The sequence below is a fragment of the Perca fluviatilis genome, chromosome 8, assembly GCF_010015445.1.
Source record: "Perca fluviatilis chromosome 8, GENO_Pfluv_1.0, whole genome shotgun sequence".
Taxonomy (NCBI): Eukaryota; Metazoa; Chordata; class Actinopteri; order Perciformes; family Percidae; genus Perca; species Perca fluviatilis.
In genome coordinates, this window is record NC_053119.1 from 5,413,050 (window position 1) to 5,433,137 (window position 20,088).

General features: G+C 40.5%; 2 protein-coding genes across 2 annotated transcripts in view; both read right to left on the reverse strand.

The window, feature by feature from the left end:
• The window catches only part of LOC120563745 (protein transport protein sec31-like), a 6,468-nt gene extending 1,824 nt beyond the window's left edge, over positions 1-4,644 (reverse strand). The window contains exon 1 of the mRNA XM_039808136.1: positions 4,605-4,644. The gene's annotated coding sequence lies outside the window, so the exon portion shown is untranslated. The remainder of the gene's footprint in view (positions 1-4,604) is intronic.
• A 6,962-nt stretch (positions 4,645-11,606) lies between these two features.
• LOC120564748 (transmembrane emp24 domain-containing protein 6-like) lies at positions 11,607-15,175 on the reverse strand. The gene is made up of 4 exons (XM_039809965.1): positions 14,975-15,175; positions 13,262-13,388; positions 13,027-13,181; positions 11,607-11,828 (listed from the first exon to the last, which is right to left on the reverse strand). Exons 1-4 carry the CDS (start codon positions 15,173-15,175, stop codon positions 11,607-11,609), a joined length of 705 nt encoding a protein of 234 aa, XP_039665899.1.
• Between the last annotated feature and the right edge of the window lie 4,913 nt (positions 15,176-20,088).

Genomic DNA, 20,088 nt, shown 5'->3' on the forward strand with positions numbered 1-20,088 from the left:
TTACCCAAAACTGAAAAATAAATTTTACAAAAAGGCCTTTTTCAGGGAACAAGAAATGGGTTAACAACGTAAAGCTGTTCTGCAGCAATGGAGGTTGATCAAGCTTTGAAAGTTGGTGCTACCAATTCCCACAGGTGTTCCAACTTGTCTGGATTACTTACAACCCCCTCTGTTTGTATAAAAGTATTGTTGGAACACACTGTGGTACCATACCCTCGTGAGCATTATTTGAACAGTATTGTACTGCAGAAAGTAGTGTGTTGTTATAAAAATGACGGGAAAAAGGCAATTAACAATGGAAGAGAGACAGACCATCATAACACTTAAGAATATTGGTCTTTCCTACAGAGAAATTGCAAAGAAAGTCAAGGTGTCAGTGAGTACAGTATTCTTCACCATCAAAAGACACTTAGAAACTGGGGGAAACTCTGACAGGAAGAGGTCTGGCAGACCCAAAGCCACAACAGAATCAGAAGACAAGTTTCTGAGAGTCAACAGCTTGCGTGATAGGTGGCTCACAGGACAACAGCTTCAAGCACAGCTTAATAGTGGTCGTAATAAGCAAGTCTCAGTTTCAACTGGAAAGAGAAGACTTAAAGCTGCAGGTTTGATCGGTCGAGTTGCAGCAAGAAAGCCATTGCTAAGAAAAAGAGGCTTGCCTGGACCAAGAAACACTGCCAATGGACTACTGAAGACTGGAAGAAGGTGCTACGGACTGATGAATCAAAATTTAAAATCTTCGGTTCATCACGCCGTTGAGTAGGCGAAAGGATGGTTTCTCAGTGTGTGACATCAATGTCATGGAGGAGGAAGCGTGATGGTCTGGGGCTGTTTTGCTGGATCCAGGGTCGGTGAGTTGTACAGAGTGAAAGGCACCCTGAACCAAAACGGCTACCACAGCATTTTTGCAGCGCCATGCAGTACCCGCTGGTATGCGCCTAGTTGGTCAGGGGTTCATCCTACAGCAAGATAATGACCCAAAACATAAGTCCAAGCTATGCCAGAACTACCTTAGCAAAAAAGAACAAGATGGTAAGCTTAAAAACATGGAGTGGCCAGCACAGTCACCAGACTTAAACCCCATTGAGCTGGTTTGGGATGAACTGGACAGAAAAACAAAACAAAGCAATCTACAAGTACCACACATTTATGGGAACTTCTGCAACAGAGTTGGGAAGAACTTTCTGAAGAATATTTGATTTCCATTGTAGAAAGAATGCCACAAGTGTGTTCAGCTGACACACAAAACACAGGGTCTGGGTGTCGTCAGCCAGGATTTTTTTTCTATTTGAATCCCATTTCTACGTACATTTATTTATTTGACCATAATAATAAATTATGCCAGAAATGATAGTACTTAACTATGAGAGACTATAAGAAAAATGTCTTTCTTTGTTGCTTAAAATAGTGGCCAATCCCCAAGACGTATAGGCTAAATAAAGTATCAAACTAATTGAAAGTGTGTGTGTGTGTGTGGGGACATGTCCCCCCTGTCCCCAGTGGAAATTACGCCCTAGCTTGTATGTGTTCACACTTAATTGTCCATTAAAGCTGATTGTGATTCTGAGGTTTTGAACACATTTTGTGTGTAATATCAGTATATATATATATTATATATATATTAGTGATGCACCGATGTGAAAATTGTGGCCGATACCGATAACCGATATTAATATTGCTGTTATGGCCGATACCGATATTTACCGATGTCGATATCTCTGTACAGAAAACACATTTTTATGATAATCAAATAAGGAACTATTTACCAAAACGCATTGTTTTTACTTTTGTGATTTATTTTAAGAAATCACTGATATTGGGCACCTTTACCTGTGTGCAAAATATGACTGTCATCAGATTTTCAGAAGAAAAAATAAATATTTATATAAAAATAATTTTTTAAGAGGATACAAGTGTGTCCTGAAATCACACTATGAATAAGCCAACCAGCCAAGAGTATTCACAATAAACATCTAACTCACTTGAGTCACTGTATTCTGTGAACATTGTACAACAGTTCAAAACTTTAAAGTACAGTAGTAGGCCTTAAATGGCCAAAGCCAAAAGTATTGAAAGAGGTAAAATGTGAAAATGGAGCCAGAACAAACTGGACTGAACAGACACTGGCTTTTAAAGTCTTCTGAACTGTAAGTACAGCAACTGCCAAGTACTTTAGGGTTAGGCCTAACCCTCAAAATTATAGAAATTGGTGCCTTCTAGGCTGAGATAAGCCAGAAAATGTGTTTTTGGCTCATATGGATGAAAGACACCAAATCCCAGAATGCACTTGCTTCGCTGCTTAGACTCCATTCCCAAGCCATGCCTACCGTTTACAGACCGACAGTGAGGCAGCATTCAACTCAACCCAAATGTGTTTTATTCTCATTTCAACCATATACACGAAACAACATTTCAACGGGGCTCTAATGGTTACACATTTAAAATATATAAAAACGACATACGAAACAGGTGTTTACAGTCCACCAAGCGCTAATGCTAGGATGCGTTAGCTGAACTTTACGTGTGTGTGCAATAGCTAAATGTAGCCGATTATAAACACAGTTGTAAATTTGCGTGAAATGTATAATGGTCGGCATTTACTAGTCACAAACTCCCCCAGCAGTTAGCATTTAGTTGGATATCAACTAAACATCTCCCTAACATCTCCACTGTTACCCGGCAACATGTTTCCACAACAAGAAAAACAGCAGTCTCTGAACTCGCGATGGGAGTTTCGTTGAAGTTGGATGTAGTCCAGTTTGTTGTCTAATGAGCAGACACTTGCAAGCAGCATTGATGGAACAGGTGGCTGGCTAGCGTTAGCTTTCCACCTAGCTAGGTTAGCTAAACTCCAGCCCCCGTTTGCGTTTCACCGCTGAGATTGTCCCCCCATGATCGCTCCGATCCGGCCGCTGCCCGCTCCGGCCATCGCTGCTGCCCGCTACGGCCGCCGTGGCTGCCCGCTCCGGCCACTGCCCGCTCCGGCCGTCGCTGCTGCCCGCTGGTCAAACTAACCTGTACGGCAGGCCGCAGCAACCTCTTATTTCCGAATATTCTTCTCTCCCCCGCCCACCGAGGGCCGGTGGTCTACTAAATTTTCCAGTGTCCCACTTCGCCGGCAGATTCCGTCCGGCAAAAACAAACATCCCCGCCCCCAGACTCGCTGCTGCTGCTGTTTCTTCTTTTTCTGATTTCGGCAGTATAGACGCTGTTAAGCGTATTACTGCCCTCCACAGGTCAGATTTAGATCAAAATTCTCACACACACGTCAAATACACAGGAATGATTCACATCGGCCCTATTTCGGCCCTATTTTGACATCGAACGATACCGATGTGTAAAAAATGACCATATCGGCCGATATTATATCGCGTGCCGATATATCGTGCACCACTAATATATATATATATATATATATATATATATATATATATATATATATATGTATGTTCTATGTGCATGTATCAAAGCTGTCCTCTGAAACCCATGTGACTCCAGATTTGAGCATTTTAAAATGTTTTAGATAACTATTTCCCAAAGATTAGATTTGATAAAATATAATCTTTTAAATTTGAAATTCGAGCGACTCCAAAGCCTAACAGTGAGGGAGCATGGATTTGTTGATTTCAATATTAAATAAACTGTTCAATTCAAACATTATTATTTGAATTGGCTGTTTTTTGTCTCTGTGTCGTCGGACTTCAGCGTTGAATCCCAGCGTTTGGCGACACAATGTACCTGTATGTCACGCACGATCAGCGTGACATTTTAAAAGAAATATGGAGGGTTAAAGTGTACGGTTACTGTCAACTGAAAATATGGATTATATTGTGAAACTATAATTTAATTTGGCTGTAATTGTAATCTACGGTTAAAGTAGGAGGCCTTTTGTTTTTGGAGATATTTCAGCATTATGTTTTTCCATACGTTTTTTATTTATTGGGTAAACGGTCTGAAAAGGTTTGACTAACAAGGATTGACGGAAGGTTGACATTTTATCAAGTCAGGTCCAGATCCATTAGAAGATAATTAATAATTAATATCAGGCTTCAGCAGTCTGAATTAAACAAATCAAGAGGATATCTTCATACGTTCAAACGTCTTTCAGCACCGATTACAGTCTTTGTGTTGCTGTCGCTCCACCACAGCTCAACAAGAAAACACAGCGAGTAAATAAGTTACTAAAAAGACTGTAAACTTTGTTTAAAAAAGGCCTCATATTAGCTTCAGATTAACTTTGGAACGTATTTGTGCACAGAATGAGGATTGTGTGGATTTTGTCCACCATCACTTGCATTGACATTGAATTCGAAAGGAATCTTTAACAGGAAACATAATTCAAGTAAAACCAGTTTAAATGTTGATAAGGCCACCTGACAGCCTGACAGACTTCAAAAGTGGTGAACATATACTTAAATGTTCCTACAAAAAAACAACATGGATTATCTGATAAATATATTAATTTTCACAACGATTAAAGGTGGCAGTTTATTTTAGCCCATGAGACATTTAGAGAGTTTCCCAGGACAGCAGTGATAATGTAAGATCTCAGAAAGAAGCAGAGTTCAGTTTGAAATCATCAAAATCCTTAAAAGATTATTTACCTGTTGACAAGCTGCCTGTCTGAATCCAAGTGTGCAAGTCAGAGACAATGCACATGCATATGTGTTCTTATATGCTTAAACACCGTGCCTACTGGCCAGAAAATGTGGGTGTGCTACATCTAATTACCCCACCCATACATATACCGGTAAAGGCACTGCACTGTTTACTGGGAAGATTACTGGAAACCCCAAAGATAAGCAAGTGGGCAACAGACAGACAGACAGACAGACAGACAGACAGACAGACAGACAAACCCATCATGGCAGACAGACAGACTGAACCCATTATGGCAGACATGGCATATCATTATAGACATTATAGCATTTTTAACTGTTGTAGCTGGAGTATGTTTTAACTACTTTATATTCAATTAGCTCGTTCAGTCCAGTGGTTTCCAAACCTAGGGGTCGGGCCCCTCCTAAGGGTCACCAGATCAATCTGAGGGGTCGTGAGATGATTTAAGGGAGAGAGAGGAATAAACTAAGTACTGATATAACTTAGTTACTGTTACTGTTTGTGACTTATATATATACTATATTATTTTTTTGCTATTTTCTGAAATATTGGAGAATATATATATATATATATATATATATATATATATATAATTTCACCTCTCTGGGCTCATCGAGACTCTGCCGTTGTCGGTCTCCAACTTTAGCAGTGGCTATTTTGACCTCGGAAATGTGAGTGACGGTGAGCTTGGCCGCAGTTTATTTCTGTGAGAGAAACACTGCACGTTGCTACAGGATGCTGCTCTGATGCATCACAGATTGAAAAGCACACCTGACTACAGGAGACATTAGCTCAGATAGGACTTATCACACATATTTTGAGTTTGTTGGAAAGCCCACTTCTCAGTACTCTTGATTGGTCTGCTTTTAGTGCACATCCGAGTACGATTGCTGCATTCACACCTTTCCAAACGAACCGCACCAAGGGGGGAAAACTAACTCTAGAGTGATTCAACCGAACTAAATGAGGAAGGGGTGAAAGCCCCCGAACTTAAAACAACAAAAAAACACAATTTTGCACAAATTTGCCTGACCTGAGCTGAAGCAACCCAGATTAAGTATCAGCAGAGCTGCACTTGCACATCTACCTTGACGCCTAATACTGTTTACAGCATGTTGATTCCAGTCAGACAGGTGTGTTCACACTGAACAGAAAGCACATTTTAGAGATGAAGTTAATAGAAAGATAAAAACGTGGGTGTGAACACACACTCTAGGTAGCAGGAATTTAAGTAAACATGTCGGTGTCCATGCAAGTTGAAAAGTTCAATTGGAGCAGAAATATTGCATTTATCCCGAGGCACTCCACTTCATGAAGGTAGATATGGTGAATTAAGGGTTTTTGGGACAGTTTTTGAATTTATGACTTGTGTAAGTTTTCTTGCCATAAAATTAATTAATTTGCCCACACACATGATACATATCTGTAATACCAAAGCTGTTACCTATCCATTTGAGGAGGAAAGAAGATTATATCATATTCCCAGGGGACATGGCATACCCTTTTGTGTAAACTGACCCAAAAAAATGTTTTGTGTGTATCATATAAGACAAAAAAAGGAAACTAAAGCTAGAGGAAATACCACTGGTCACTGCTTATAGTTGTTAGCTAGCTACTGCTGATGTCTGTTCAGTTGGCAAAATGGTACAGTACGGTAACAGGGGTACTTACCCACACATTCCTTAAAACACAAAACAACACACCATAAAACACAACATATACTGTATGTGTGCTGGAGGTCAGAAATGTTACAATAAAAATACAACACAAAATAACTGCAAACTACAACTTAATTGGATGAAAATAGAGTACACAGAAATGACTTAATTTGATGAACATTCATAATTAATAACAGTAAAAATATAATTACAAAATGCCTGACTGTAATTTTGGAGGATATCCACTTGATTGGTCTAGAGCCTCATATTAGATCAACTCTGGAGTGTTTGTGCACAGAAGAAGGTTCCTTCTCAGGCGTTGTAGCTAAAAGAAATCCATGGCATCAGAAGTTACTAGGATTAGGGTTAGGTACTTTGAAAAAGGCTTGGTTGGGGGCTTAAAACACCATCGAGCATTTACCTTGGTGTGTTTGATGCCTACAATAAACATGAAGGGATTAAACAACAGAGCAAAGTACCGCAACAGTTAAGAACATAAATATATGTTTTGATTGTAAAAATGCTATATTCAGAAAAAGGCTTTATTCTGAATAGTATTCTGTTTACATGACCTGTATCAAACTTAGATGCATGCATGTAAACAGACTCAGTGTGTCAGTAGCCCTTTCCCACTTCCCGGTTTGTGCATCCCCAATTCCTCTCCTCAATTCCTCTCCTCTCGTCTTGCTTCGCCCACAGGAGATCCGAGCCGAGGAGTCAAGGAAGAGACTGGAGGAGAGAGGACTCAAGGAGAGACTCAAGGAGAGAGGAGTCGAGGCAACAGGCATTTACAGTTTTTCTCAATCGATTTGGCTCATTTACTCAGACAAACTTACAATTGTCAAAACTCTACAATCTTCACACCACGTGGTACATTCAGCCCACCGCTCCATGTGACCTGCAAAAGGGGATTACTCAATCAAAATATTATCTCCTGTTTCAAATGTAAATAAATCCATCAATGAATAAATCATTGTGAGACGTGTTTATGGCAATTTGAATGCAGTGGTTCATTTTAAAGAGATATGAGGCATTTTGCATTTAGTGTGTGCAGTTTGGGGAATTTTGTGTACAGTTTTAAAAAGGAGAAATAATATTGAAAATGTGTGCAAGCTGTTGTAAAAAAACAAAACAACCTGCAACAAGCTCACTTTTTGATGCACCAGAAATATTTACTACAATGTTGTCAAATTGTTGCTTACCACACACACACACACAAACACACACACATGCCGAACCACCCGGACCCACCCTGTCTACGGGCCTGGGTTGTCAGTACATCTCTCGTACAGTAAGTGCCTCATTGGGACTTGTCTGACTGGATTTTCTGAATAATTTTATGGTTGACTGAACAGTACAGTGATGGGTTATCTACAGTCATATGTTATCATGTGTGCATATTGTGACTCTATCTGAGAACCAGTAGGGAAAGCAGATTGCACTTCATGTCTGCAGGGTGACTTCTGAAGAGTATTTCTGACATTTTTCCCACCAGAGTGCCTTTAAAAAAAAAATCATTCTATGTTTGATTGTTTTTAATTACTGCTTTCTTGACATGGATAAAGACTGAACCCCAGTGCCTGAATTAGACCTAAAAAAAGTTGCAAGCAATTGAGCAGTTGCGTGACCTGATCATCACGTTTCTTGGATATATTTATATTCACATGTATATCTTGTAAGGGTGACCCTGAATTTTATTATAATTTTTTATTAACCTTTATTTTACCAGGAAATAATCCCATTGAGATTCAGAATCTCTTTTTCATGGGAGTCCTGGCCAAGACAGCAGTATACTAGTTCCATATTTAAAATATTCAGTAAAAACAGAAAAAGGCAATTTAACATCATCTCAACATCATCACTAGCAGCGCTCAGTAACCGCACATGTGCATTTAGTACTCAAATAGTCCTTTATCCTAATTTTAAACTGTGTCATTGTTGGTAGGTAGTCTAATTTAAGATGATTCTGCAATTTATACCAGGATGACGGTGCAAAAACTTTAAAGGCACTTTCACTGAAGACATGATTTGCCCAAATGATTGAAGATTACATTTCATAGTGACTTTAGGTGTCAGAAGAGAAGTAAGAAGGCAGTTTACACAGTATGGCCTTAAAAAGAAAAATATACCAATGCTCCAACCTGCGATTGTACAAAGAATAGTCAACTATTCGATGATTCGTTCTAAGGAGTCTGAATTAACTTCCAAATTCACAGTCAAATTGTTGTAGTGTCCACCAAAATGTGGTTATGAAACAAGGATGATTCCATTCGGGTGAACAGCACACACAACAGAAGGAATAAATGCACGGCAACTGTTTTGCTTTCTTTATACTGCACACCTTTATCCAGCAGGCACTTTTTAAATATGTGCATTTGGCAGATGAAGATTAGAAATGTGGCTGGAGAGGAGGGACAGAGAGACAGAATGTCAACCAGCCAATTGGCCCGGCTGTTTTCCAACCGGGGGAAAACGATTATCAATCAGCCCCAACAAAACGTAGCAACACCTTTTTACAAAAACTGAAATGGGGGGTGGTTGAACACCCTGTTGTGTGCGCAAGCGCTCTGCATTTTTATAACTGCGAGTTTACAGACACGTCTCTGCTGATTGGGTATCACCTGTGACACAGCCAATAAACGAGAGACACACATAACTCAAAGCCTGTTGCACACCGTTTCACACCGTTCCGAGGAAACGTTTAACCAGGAAACCGTAGCCAAACGGTGCACAAAGTTTTAAGATTGAACGTGCCCCAGATGTAACTGAAGCATTGAAGAAACTGGAGACATATGCAGGTCTATAACCGGACTAATGGAGAGTAACTGTGTCTGTATCGATATGACAGCTCAGCCTCTAACTGATATCATCAGGAACTTTATTTCCTTCTTTTACTTCCCTCCATTTTATCTCCTTCTTCTCATCTTACACACAGAATTAGTATCATGTGTCAGCCCTCTGTCTAAGCAGCGAAATGTTGCTCAACTAGTGTATTGATCTGAATCAGTGCGTCTTGTAAGTCTATAGCTTTTACAACATACAATTCATTCATACTGCCAAAAAGACAAAGAACATTTCACAGAAAACACCTTTGAAGGCGGTTGGGGCGGTATGGGGGTGAGGTTTCAAAATCAAAAGTGAAAATGGATCAAATCATACATGAATAATGTACACACAATAGGCGATGCCCTCCCCTGCCTAAAGCATATTTACACCAGGCGCTGCAAGAAAAATGCCAGGACAATCATTAAAGGTCCCATGGCATGAACATTTCACTTTATGAGGTTTTTTAACATTAATCTGCGTTCCCGCAGCCTGCCTATGGTCCCCCAGTGGCTAGAAATCAGGAATCTTCTCCTTATGAGGTCATAAGGAGCAAGGTTACCTCCCCTTACTCTGCTTTGCCCACCCAGAGAATTTGGCCCACCCATGAGAGAGAAAGAGACGTCATGGCTTTCAAACGAGCAAAGTGGCTGTTGGTCAAGGCCACACCCCCACCCTCCACCTTGCCCCCCCTCTCTCCTCCTCAATAGCTACAGACACAGAAATGGCACATCCTAAGGAAAGCTCATTGTGGGACTGGCTCTAGTGGCTGTAATTCTGCGCCAAGGCTGAATTTCGGGAAAGAGACTTCAGATACAGTATTAGGGGACCACTAAGGTCTATATAAAAGAGACTTCAGATACAGTATTAGGGGACCACTAAGGTCTATATAAAAGAGACTTCAGATACAGTATTAGGGGACCACTAAGGTCTATATAAAAGAGACTTCAGATACAGTATTAGGGGACCACTAAGCTCTATATAAAAGAGACTTCAGATACAGTATTAGAGGACCACTAAGGTCTATAAAAAAGAGACCAGATACAGTATTAAGGGACCACTAAGGTCTATATAAAAGAGACTTCAGATACAGTATTAGGGGACCACTAAGGTCTATATAAAAGAGACCAGATACAGTATTAGGGGACCACTAAGGTCTATATAAAAGAGACCAGATACAGTATTAGGGGACCACTAAGATCTATATAAAAGAGACCAGATACAGTATTAGGGGACCACTAAGGTCTATATAAAAGAGACTTCAGATACAGTATTAGGGGACCACTAAGGTCTATATAAAAGAGACTTCAGATACAGTATTAGGGGACCACTAAGATCTATATAAAAGAGACCAGATACAGTATTAGGGGACCACTAAGGTCTATATAAAAGAGACTTCAGATACAGTATTAGGGGACCACTAAGGTCTATATAAAAGAGACTTCAGATACAGTATTAGGGGACCACTAAGGTCTATATAAAAGAGACCAGATACAGTATTAGGGGACCACTAAGGTCTATATAAAAGAGACTTCAGATACAGTATTAGGGGACCACTAAGGTCTATATAAAAGAGACTTCAGATACAGTATTAGGTGACCACTAAGGCCTATATAAAAGAGACTTCAGATACAGTATTAGGGGACCACTAAGGTCTATATAAAAGAGACTTCAGATACAGTATTAGGGGACCACTAAGGTCTGTATAAAAGAGACTTCAGATACAGTATTAGGGGACCACTAAGGTCTATATAAAAGAGACTTCAGATACAGTATTAGGGGACCACTAAGGTCTATATAAAAGAGACTTCAGATACAGTATTAGGGGACCACTAAGGTCTGTATAAAAGAGACTTCAGATACAGTATTAGGGGACCACTAAGGTCTATATAAAAGAGACTTCAGATACAGTATTAGGGGACCACTAAGGCCTATATAAAAGAGACTTCAGATACAGTATTAGGGGACCACTAAGGTCTATATAAAAGAGACTTCAGATACAGTATTAGGGGACCACTAAGGTCTATATAAAAGAGACTTCAGATACAGTATTAGGGGACTACTAAGGCCTATATAAAAGCATCCAAAGAGCACCGTGTCATGGGACCTTTAAAGATCCAAACCACCCGAGTAACAGTCTGTTCTCCTGGTCGGGAAGAAGGTACCGGATACACCGGACCAGCACTGAGAGGCTCAGAATGAGCTGTTACTATTAGGCTTATAGTTAAACCTCACCAGTCCCTAAAACTCATCAAAATATATGATATATACGTATATATTATCTAGAGACAATAACTTGTAAAATGTCAGGGTACCTATATCAACAGAAGAAAGAACAAGGAAGAACGTTTAGGACTCAGATTTCTCTTTATCAAAGAAGTGATTCAGTCTCTAGCTTCAGATAGAGTGCAGGATCTTTTATCTTTTCCAAACATGCATCAATAAAAATCTGATATGAGACAGTAGAAGTAGAATCAAAGCAGCGATCAAAAAGATGTTGTGCTCTCAGCATCGCGGCCGGCTGGAGTCCGTGCGGAAGAGTCTTTTGAGGACGCAGAGCTGCAGGTATCCGGACACGAGGATGACGAGGCTTTGGGTCGCCGACCACCACGTGACGTAGTTGAAGTTGGACAGGAGCAGGTAGTGATCCTTCCCTTTCCTCATGCGGGCAAAGTTGTAATGACGCCACATGTGGAAGATCTGATTCTGGAGCTTCTGCACACTCTCCTAAAGCAGACATGGTACACTGTAGTTTCATGTCATAGATGCAACAGGCTTTAGATGATTGGTGGAATATAGTGTCACGTTTGAAAGTATGGAAGTACCTGTAGTTAGTCTAACATTATAACAAATAAATAAGTGAAGTGAGTCACACAGTACTAAATAAAAAGAGCTTTACTCAATATTTGAGGAGGTGTATCTGCTGTATACAAATAGGAATAAATTGAACTGTAATGTTAACTTTAATTATTTAAAAAAAAAAAGTTCTTTAACTTTGAAGAAAAATGTGAGTCCCATTTTCTCATGCTGTTTAAATATGATAATTTAGGGATTACAGACGGGGTTACAGACGGGGACATTGTGAGCAGCTGTGAGGGGGTTGAGACTTAAAGGTGCCTTGCCACACGTATTTCATTACTTTGTGATAAAGTCTGAAGTTCTACCATGGACTCTGTAACATTTTTTGTGGAAAAAATGCCTTGGTTACTTTGTTTCAAGCCATTCTAGCGTGGTATAGAAAGCCTACAGGAAGACTCCGGTCGATTTCTGCCAGTTCTCATTAATATTCAACAAGCTAAGCTGTTTGAATCTGATTGGCTAACAGCTAGCCAATGAGAGCCTGGCTGTCAGCATCCTTTACCCACCACAACTGGGCGAACTAATGAATAGTAATGAGCTCAGGCAACATGATGTCAGACTGACCAGCTTTTGTGATTGGTCTGATTTCTCTGCTTATTTCTTGTCAGTGGCTAGAGCTGACAGAGGAGGTAGCAGTTCATTTTCACATTCACCACATAACACAAACACATATGGACCTAACATATTTAAAAAAAATGCACTGTGACCAGAGCATCCAGGCTGATCAACACCAACCAGTGACTAAGCCTGTCGGAAGACGGAGTGAAGCGACAGCAAACCAAGGGACAGGCAGGCCATCACCTTAGCCTGCAGCCTGGCTAACCGAGCTCTTTATATTGAAAGGCACGGGCAGCCAAACTTTGTAAGCCTAGACACGTAATGATCAAGTTTTCCCAGAGTTGTGGTTATGCTGTGACAATCAACAAAAGCCTGAAATATTCTGTCGAGTAAAAACTGAAATGGCTGTTCTTTTGTAAAACGTTGATTCAGCTCCAGCAAAACTGGTTCTGACTGTGCTAAACGTAACTATGTCTTGAATCCCAGAGACTTGAAGTCAGACAAATACCTCAATACCGGCCAAAGTGCTGTTGAGGACCATCTCTCCCTCCTCCATCTCTCTCTCAGACTCCTCGAAGCCTTCGTAGATCACGCCAAAGTTTACAAAGACCCTGATGCCTCCGAACTGGTTGTTGTGGTTCCCAAGACACAACCGGTAAAAACCTGTTGGGAGGACACTGCAGTTACCTCATAAACGGAATATAATTATTGAATGTATATATGTGTGTTTCTGATCACCCTACCTGTCAACTCAGTCTGGAAGTTCATTTGACCGACAACCTCGTTCGTTGAAGCCACGAGAGCACCCTGTGGCGAGTTGACCGTCACAAACAGCCGGGGATCATTGGCCATCCCTGTTACCCACTGAACCTGTGTTCACACATTAAGCAAGTCCTGATATTGTCTGTGTATATTAAAGCCGGATATATCTTACACAAACAGGTACTTTAAAAACTTCCAGTGTGTAGGATCTAGTGACATCTAGTGGTGATGTTGCAGATTGCAACCAACTGAAACTTCAACTGTGTTTAAGTGTGTAGGAGGACTAAGGTACACACGGCCCTCTCTAGAGCCAGAGTTTGGTCTGTGCTAGAAATACGGCGGTGCAACATGGCGCACTCCCTGGAAAAAAGGACCAGGCCCCCAGGAAGTGTTCCAAGCTTTTAAGCAAATTGAATAAAGTGGCAAAACTGTGGAATTACAACTTCTGTGTTCGTCACATGATGCCCTCTGGCCCAAAAAGACTTTTCCCCATAGACTTACATGGCGGAAAGAAACGTCTGTAAATCAGTGATAAATTTTTTTGAGCATCACAAACCCTGTGAAATGACTCGTTTCTCTATCGGATAACATTTGGACAGTCTAGAACAGTATAAATCAGTTAACCCCCATTCATGTTAGCTGAGCCCTAAACCGAAAAATAGCCGGCTCAGCAGGCAGAGGTCCCCAGTTCCAGTTCTTAATATACATTCACGAAGAGGACCCTGTCTGTATGTAGATAAACAGCTCATTGTAAGCTTACGAAAACACAATGGTTCTTAGTCTAAGTTGATCATAAACTAAAGAAAACATAGCTTATGTAATATTACATTTCTTTCAATAGATTGCCCTAAATCCTACACACTGGATCTTCAAGTAAAAGAGTATTACACATATCTTTATTTCTTGAAGGTATGGGAACATTTTTGCACACATTAATCCCATGGGAACACTGACAATTTTGTAGCCTAGAAATTGCACCCTAGTGGCAGCAAATGTGATTTGCAGCCAGGGTCAGTCTAGCAACTCTCCGTTGGAAAAACCAAGCTCTAGTCAGGCCAATCACATCGTGTATATAGTCTATGGGCGGGGCTTAACATAATGATGGCAGAGTTGCAATGGTTCCGTGTGAATTCCCCGCTACTTGAAAACAAAGAAGATGGCTGCAGCTGGCGAACAGCGGTCTTTGGAATCGGCTTTGGCCGCGACTCTGGAAGACTTGGAGTTCAGCTTTTCTTTGAGAAAAGAACAAAGAACAACACTGAAGTCATTCTTAAAAAAGGAAGATGTGTTCGGAGTTTTGCCGACCGGATACGGCAAAAGTTAAACCTATCGACTAGCTGCGCTACCTTCTTCGTTGCTCTGGTTGGTTGTAGCGCTATCCTATTGCGTGCAGAGGGAATTTGAAAGACAACCGTTTATCCCGCCCCTCTGATTGAGCCCTGACCAATGGTGAGTTCCCACACCCAACATCTGGATGTGGGTCTGGCTTGTCAGGCTACCAATTTTCATGTTTAAAAGTCAAACCGGATGACATTGAAAGTTAGTGCGATAAGCCTGAGGACAAAAGGTACACAGCCACAGAAACAAACCTTACTGTGCATTCGTTTCATGACAGTATACGTCAAATTACAAACATTTGTCTATGCAGACAAGACAAAACCCATCATGCAGGTGAAAACAGTGAAAACTCTCACCATGTACGTCAGGTAGAAGTTTCCGCTCTGGTGAGCAAAGTGCCAGAAACACTCCATCCCCGCAGCAGGAACCTCCAGGGCAAAGTCGTATCTGTCCGACCCCCTGAAGAACCCTGCGTCCGCCTCATCCAGGGCAGGTTCGGACTTTCTGGGCCAGACGCCCTGAGAGCTCAACACTAAGAGCAGAGCGTTCAGCAGCATGACTGCAGTTCAGTGTGGAGGAGGACATGAAGGCGCCCGCTGCTTTCCTTCTGTTGTTGATTCTTAGATATCAGCTGGAAAATAATTATTAACCACATCTACAAACTCTCCGTCACAACGGCGTACGCTTGATAACATATCAATGAAACCACAATTGTGCACTGGATTTGTTTCAGGTTTCATGAAACTCACTCAGTGCTTATTTAACATCAAGGTAATACAAACGTTCCAGCAGCTGCATTTATCTTATCTTATTTTACTTAAACCAGCATTCACTTTTAGGAATAGTTTTAACATTTTGGGGAACAGACTCATTTGCCTTCTGAAAAAAAAATCCGACTAACACACCGTTGAGTTTTGTCTTTTCATGAGATTTATTAACAATAAGAAAATATAAAATAATGCCAGCCATTTTAGTTTACACTGTCATATTGATGACATAATTACCATAAATGGTCCTTATGTAGACTGATAGATAGTACGTTGTTTAACAAAATAAAGAATTGATTTAATCTCATATAAAAAGGCAAAACATTATGGTGTTCAGAATTTAACCAAAAGTTGATGTGCAGGATTACATTCAGGTGCCACAGCCATAGAAGCAGGAAGGTATCAAACCCACACAAGATAAAAAATAAATAAATAAGTTGCATGAATTGGGTGATAGAGTCCTTTAATTGTTTCTCATACAATCATTGAACCTATGCACATATACAGTAATTCTTAAATCTCTCCCTGATTTAGGAAACCTTTTTGTTTGGCAAATTATATTATAGAATTATATATTATAGATTTTGGGGAGAGGAAATAGTAATTTGTTGATTGTGTAGTGATTTCAGGACTTCTTTTGATAAAGGCTGGTTTCCTTTCATTCCATTACAGCTACATAGATCCACCTCCATAGGTAGGCTACTGCTACAACAACACGACAATCAAAATTAGTGAAAGTGGAAGTGAAAATTAAACAAAATGTGGAGGAAGATAGAACCTGGAAGTTGTGCCAAACAAATTAAAATATGACAGAAATAGGCCGAACTCATATCTAGCTCCTAGAACGAAACACAAACCAAAAAGACCTAGCCTGCTTCTCTAACAAAAGTGCTTCACAAAACATATATGTGGGGGGGCACCGCCCACTAAAACCTGGTGTATCTAGACAAAGTTTAACCTGAGAAGAAGATGTACAGCATAACCTAACTCCCCTACAGTCCTCAACCTCTTTTTGTTATCAAGTTTTAAAGTTTGAACACAAGCAACCACAGTGATCAGAGAGAGCAAACTCCTCAGGTGTGCTCCTTTTATTGACCGTATGAAAGGCCTTGAATGTTGATTGGCCAACTCAAAACCTGAGGGAACCAATGACCTGCATCACTGGGCTGCACAGGTGTGAACCAATCATCGGTTTAGCACCTGGAGAGAAAACAGGGGAGGGGAAGAGAAAAAAAAACTGGTTTAAAAGCATAAAACAGCCACACAGTATGTTACAGGATCAGATCAGCAGGAAGCAAGAGCTATAAGTGAAGGTAGGAGGTTGGAACGGGCAGTTCCACAGCTCTGACAGTAAGGGTCAGTGTTACTCTGAATGCCACTTCAGATGATTACTATGTAAATAAGATAATAACAGACAGTGAGTATGTTTACACACGCACTAATATATTGCATTATTATTCCGAATATGACTTTGCCCTCCCTCAGTGCCAAAGGTCCATAATTTAAGTCTGTTTTTTTTTGTATTATTTATATTTTATTATTTATTACAGTAAAGGTCCCTAAATGTATTCTGTTGTTAGTGTGGTCTTTAAACTTGTGAACTGTGTGTGTGTGTGTGTGTGTGTGTGTGTGTGTGTGTGTGTGTGTGTGTGTGTGTGTGTGCGCGTGTGTGGACTAAAAAAAAGTGATCTTGGTAAGCAATTTGACAAGATTGTAGAAAATATTTTCGGTGCATCAAAAAAGCGTGCTCGTTACAGTTTTTCTTTTACAGCAGCTTGCACACACTTTCAAAACAATGTCTCCTCTTTTCCAAACACTACACACAATTCCCAAAACTGCACACACTAAATGCAAAATGCCTCATATCTCTTTAAAATGAACCACTGCATTCAAATTGCCATAAACACGTCTCACAATGATTTATTCATTGATGGATTTATTTACATTTGAAACAGGAGATAATATTTTGATTGAGTAATCCCCTTTTGCAGGTCACATGGAGCGGTGGGCTGAATGTACCAGGTAGTGTGAAGATTGTAGAGTTTGAAATGAAAGAGCTAAAAATTTTTTTTTTGAGGAGAGGAATTGAGGAGAGGAATTGGGGATGCACAAACTGGGAATTGGGAAAGGGCTATCGACACACTGACGGACTCTGATAGACTCTTTATCCCCCCATTATTGCAATATTTCGATTCTATATTAATGTTCTTAACTGTTGCGGTACTTTGCTCCGTCGTTTATTCCCTTCATTGTTTATGTATTTTGTTTCAGAGTGCGATGCTGGCTGCTCACATTACCCGTAGATTCCTGAGCTGCCGAGCACCGCTGTGATTGGTTCCTGCGGGCTTCAGCTCTCACAGCCTTGAACAGGATGAACAGGCTTAACAAATAGTTGTTGTTGTTGTTGTTGTTGTTGTTGGCACTACGTTTGCACAGCGTCACAGATGCCATGGATTTCTTTAAGCTTAAACGCCTGAGAAGGAACCTTCTTCTGTGCACAAAAACGCTCCAGAGTTGATCTACTTTGAGGCTCTAGACCAATCAAGTGGATATCCTCCAAAATTACAGTCAGGCATTTTGTAATTATATTTTTACTACACACTGTTTTTACTTTTATTAATTATGAGTGTTCTTCAAATTAAGTTTTAGCCTGTTATTTCTTTGTACTCTATTTTCATCCAATTAAGTTGTAGTTTGCAGTTATTTTGTGTTGTATTTTTATTGTAACATTTCTGACCTCCAGCACACATACAGTATATGTTGTGTTTTATGATGTTTTGTGTTTTAAGGAATGTGTGCAGGGCTCTCAAGTTATGAACAGGGTTCAGAGGGAGATTTTGGCGGCAGGGGTTTGGGTGGGGACGGGGGGCTGATCTGATAAATGACATAAATTAGTACAAATAAAAAAATGTTTATTTAATTCAGTATTTCTTTGTGTGTGTGTGTGTGTGTGTGTGTGTGTGTGTGTGTGTGTGTGTGTGTGTGTGTGTGTGTGTGTGTGTGTGTGTGTGTGTGCGCGCAATAATTAATACTATGCATTGTCTGGATAAAATATAATGAAATGTGCCATTGAAATGAAATGCAAACTGTCCTCCTCTCTCTCTCCCCTCAACTGGAACAGTGACAGGACGCCATCACTCGCCAAGTCATGGCAACCAGATAAACAACAGGGCGAGTACACTTGTCACTCAGTCTCAGGCAAAGTCACAAACAGCGACGAAATCCGCACTCACTCAGCTGGTGCTTGGCAGGGCCTTCTGAACTCTACGGGGAACTCACTTGATTCCTCTTCCTGTTCCACTGTTTAAAACATAGCGGCGCAACTTGGTGGGCGTTACCCTGGTAACTTCTCTGCGTGAGAAATACAAGGTGTGGTGTGTGAGCGTGTGAACAGGTGGAAATGCGTGTGACTTGAGAGGTATGTGTGTGAGTAAGTACCCCTGTTACTGCTGTCCTCGTTTAGGATCTAGTGGCCTGGGGGGTAGAATTCAATTCAATTTTATTTATAGTGTCCTATAATAACAGGAGTTACCTCAGGACACTTTACAGATAGAGTAAGTCTAGACCACACTCTATAATTCACAAAGACCCAACCATTCCCCCCAAGAGCAAGCATTTGGTGCGACAACGGCGAGGAAAAACTTCTTTTAAACAGGCAGAAACCTGAGACAGACCCTGGCTCTTGGAGGACGGCCGGTTGGGACAAAGGCTACATTTAGATTACTACATATTGGTGTAAAAACAAATATCTGATTCATTTACATCTTCCTGGGTCTCCTGTTAGCTCTTTTGCACCTGTTAGGACACGAAAGATTACACCTTTGTCTTATTGGTAGAAATGGTTTGTGATAACGAATAAATAAATTCCCATCTGAGCTCACCTTCAACCTGAGCAGAGATCTCATCAGCCAGAATAACTGAACACATCTGTGTGGGTGTTCAGAGGCTTTAACCATCTTTATTCACCCACTGCTAGTTGCTAATTGCAAATTCACTTTATTTGTACAAATTTGACTGTTTGTGCAGTGTGTGCTTATTTACAACAAACCGTACTGTACCATTGTGGAAACTGAACTGACATCAGCAGTAGCTAGCTAACAACTGTAAGCAGTGACCAGTGGTATTTCCTCTAGCTTTACTTTCCTTTTTTCGTCTTATATGATACACCGACTTACTTAGTTACGGTTTGCGTTCGTACAGCAATTGGTATAGTGGAGATGATCGTGGAGTAGTCAGTATCTTGTTTAATTATTGCTTGAATCTATTGCTGAATTCGGGAATAGTTGTGATGATGATGATGATGATGATGATGATGATGATGATGATGATGGGGATTGCATGCTTTCAAGTTTTGGTCAGAATGGCTGATGCAGGTTGGATGGATGCATATTGTTGTGAATTGAGAGCAGTCAGCTCATGGTGTGATATAGCGTTCATCTGTGCGACACATATTTTTGCTTTTTCAATCTTGGCGAAATTTGTAGTGCAGAACTTGCAGAAGTTGTGTTGTGTGTAGATATGTATGTCATCTGTACTGGGAATGAAATCAAAATATCAGCAAAAGGCATAGCCACACATTTGCCCACTGAACTTCAACACGTAGCCTACGGTAGGCCAGGCCGATTTTCCTTTCGTAGCTCCTCTCTCTGAGTCCGATGTCACGTCATGTCACATTGTCAACATGGTACATGGACACATGAAGC

What these genes read in the sequence shown, in the direction of transcription:
- LOC120564748 (XM_039809965.1), bottom strand. Translation starts at nt 15,175, where the DNA reads ATGCTGCTGAACGCTCTGCTCTTAGTGTTGAGCTCTCAGGGCGTCTGG. An exon ending in CTTCCAGACTGAGTTGACAG is followed by an intron (nt 13,182 to 13,261) that starts GTAGGGTGATCA and finishes TCCTCCCAACAG; the next exon opens with GTTTTTACCGGTTGTGTCTT. An exon ending in GCACTTTGGCCGGTATTGAG is followed by an intron (nt 11,829 to 13,026) that starts GTATTTGTCTGA and finishes TGTCTGCTTTAG; the next exon opens with GAGAGTGTGCAGAAGCTCCA.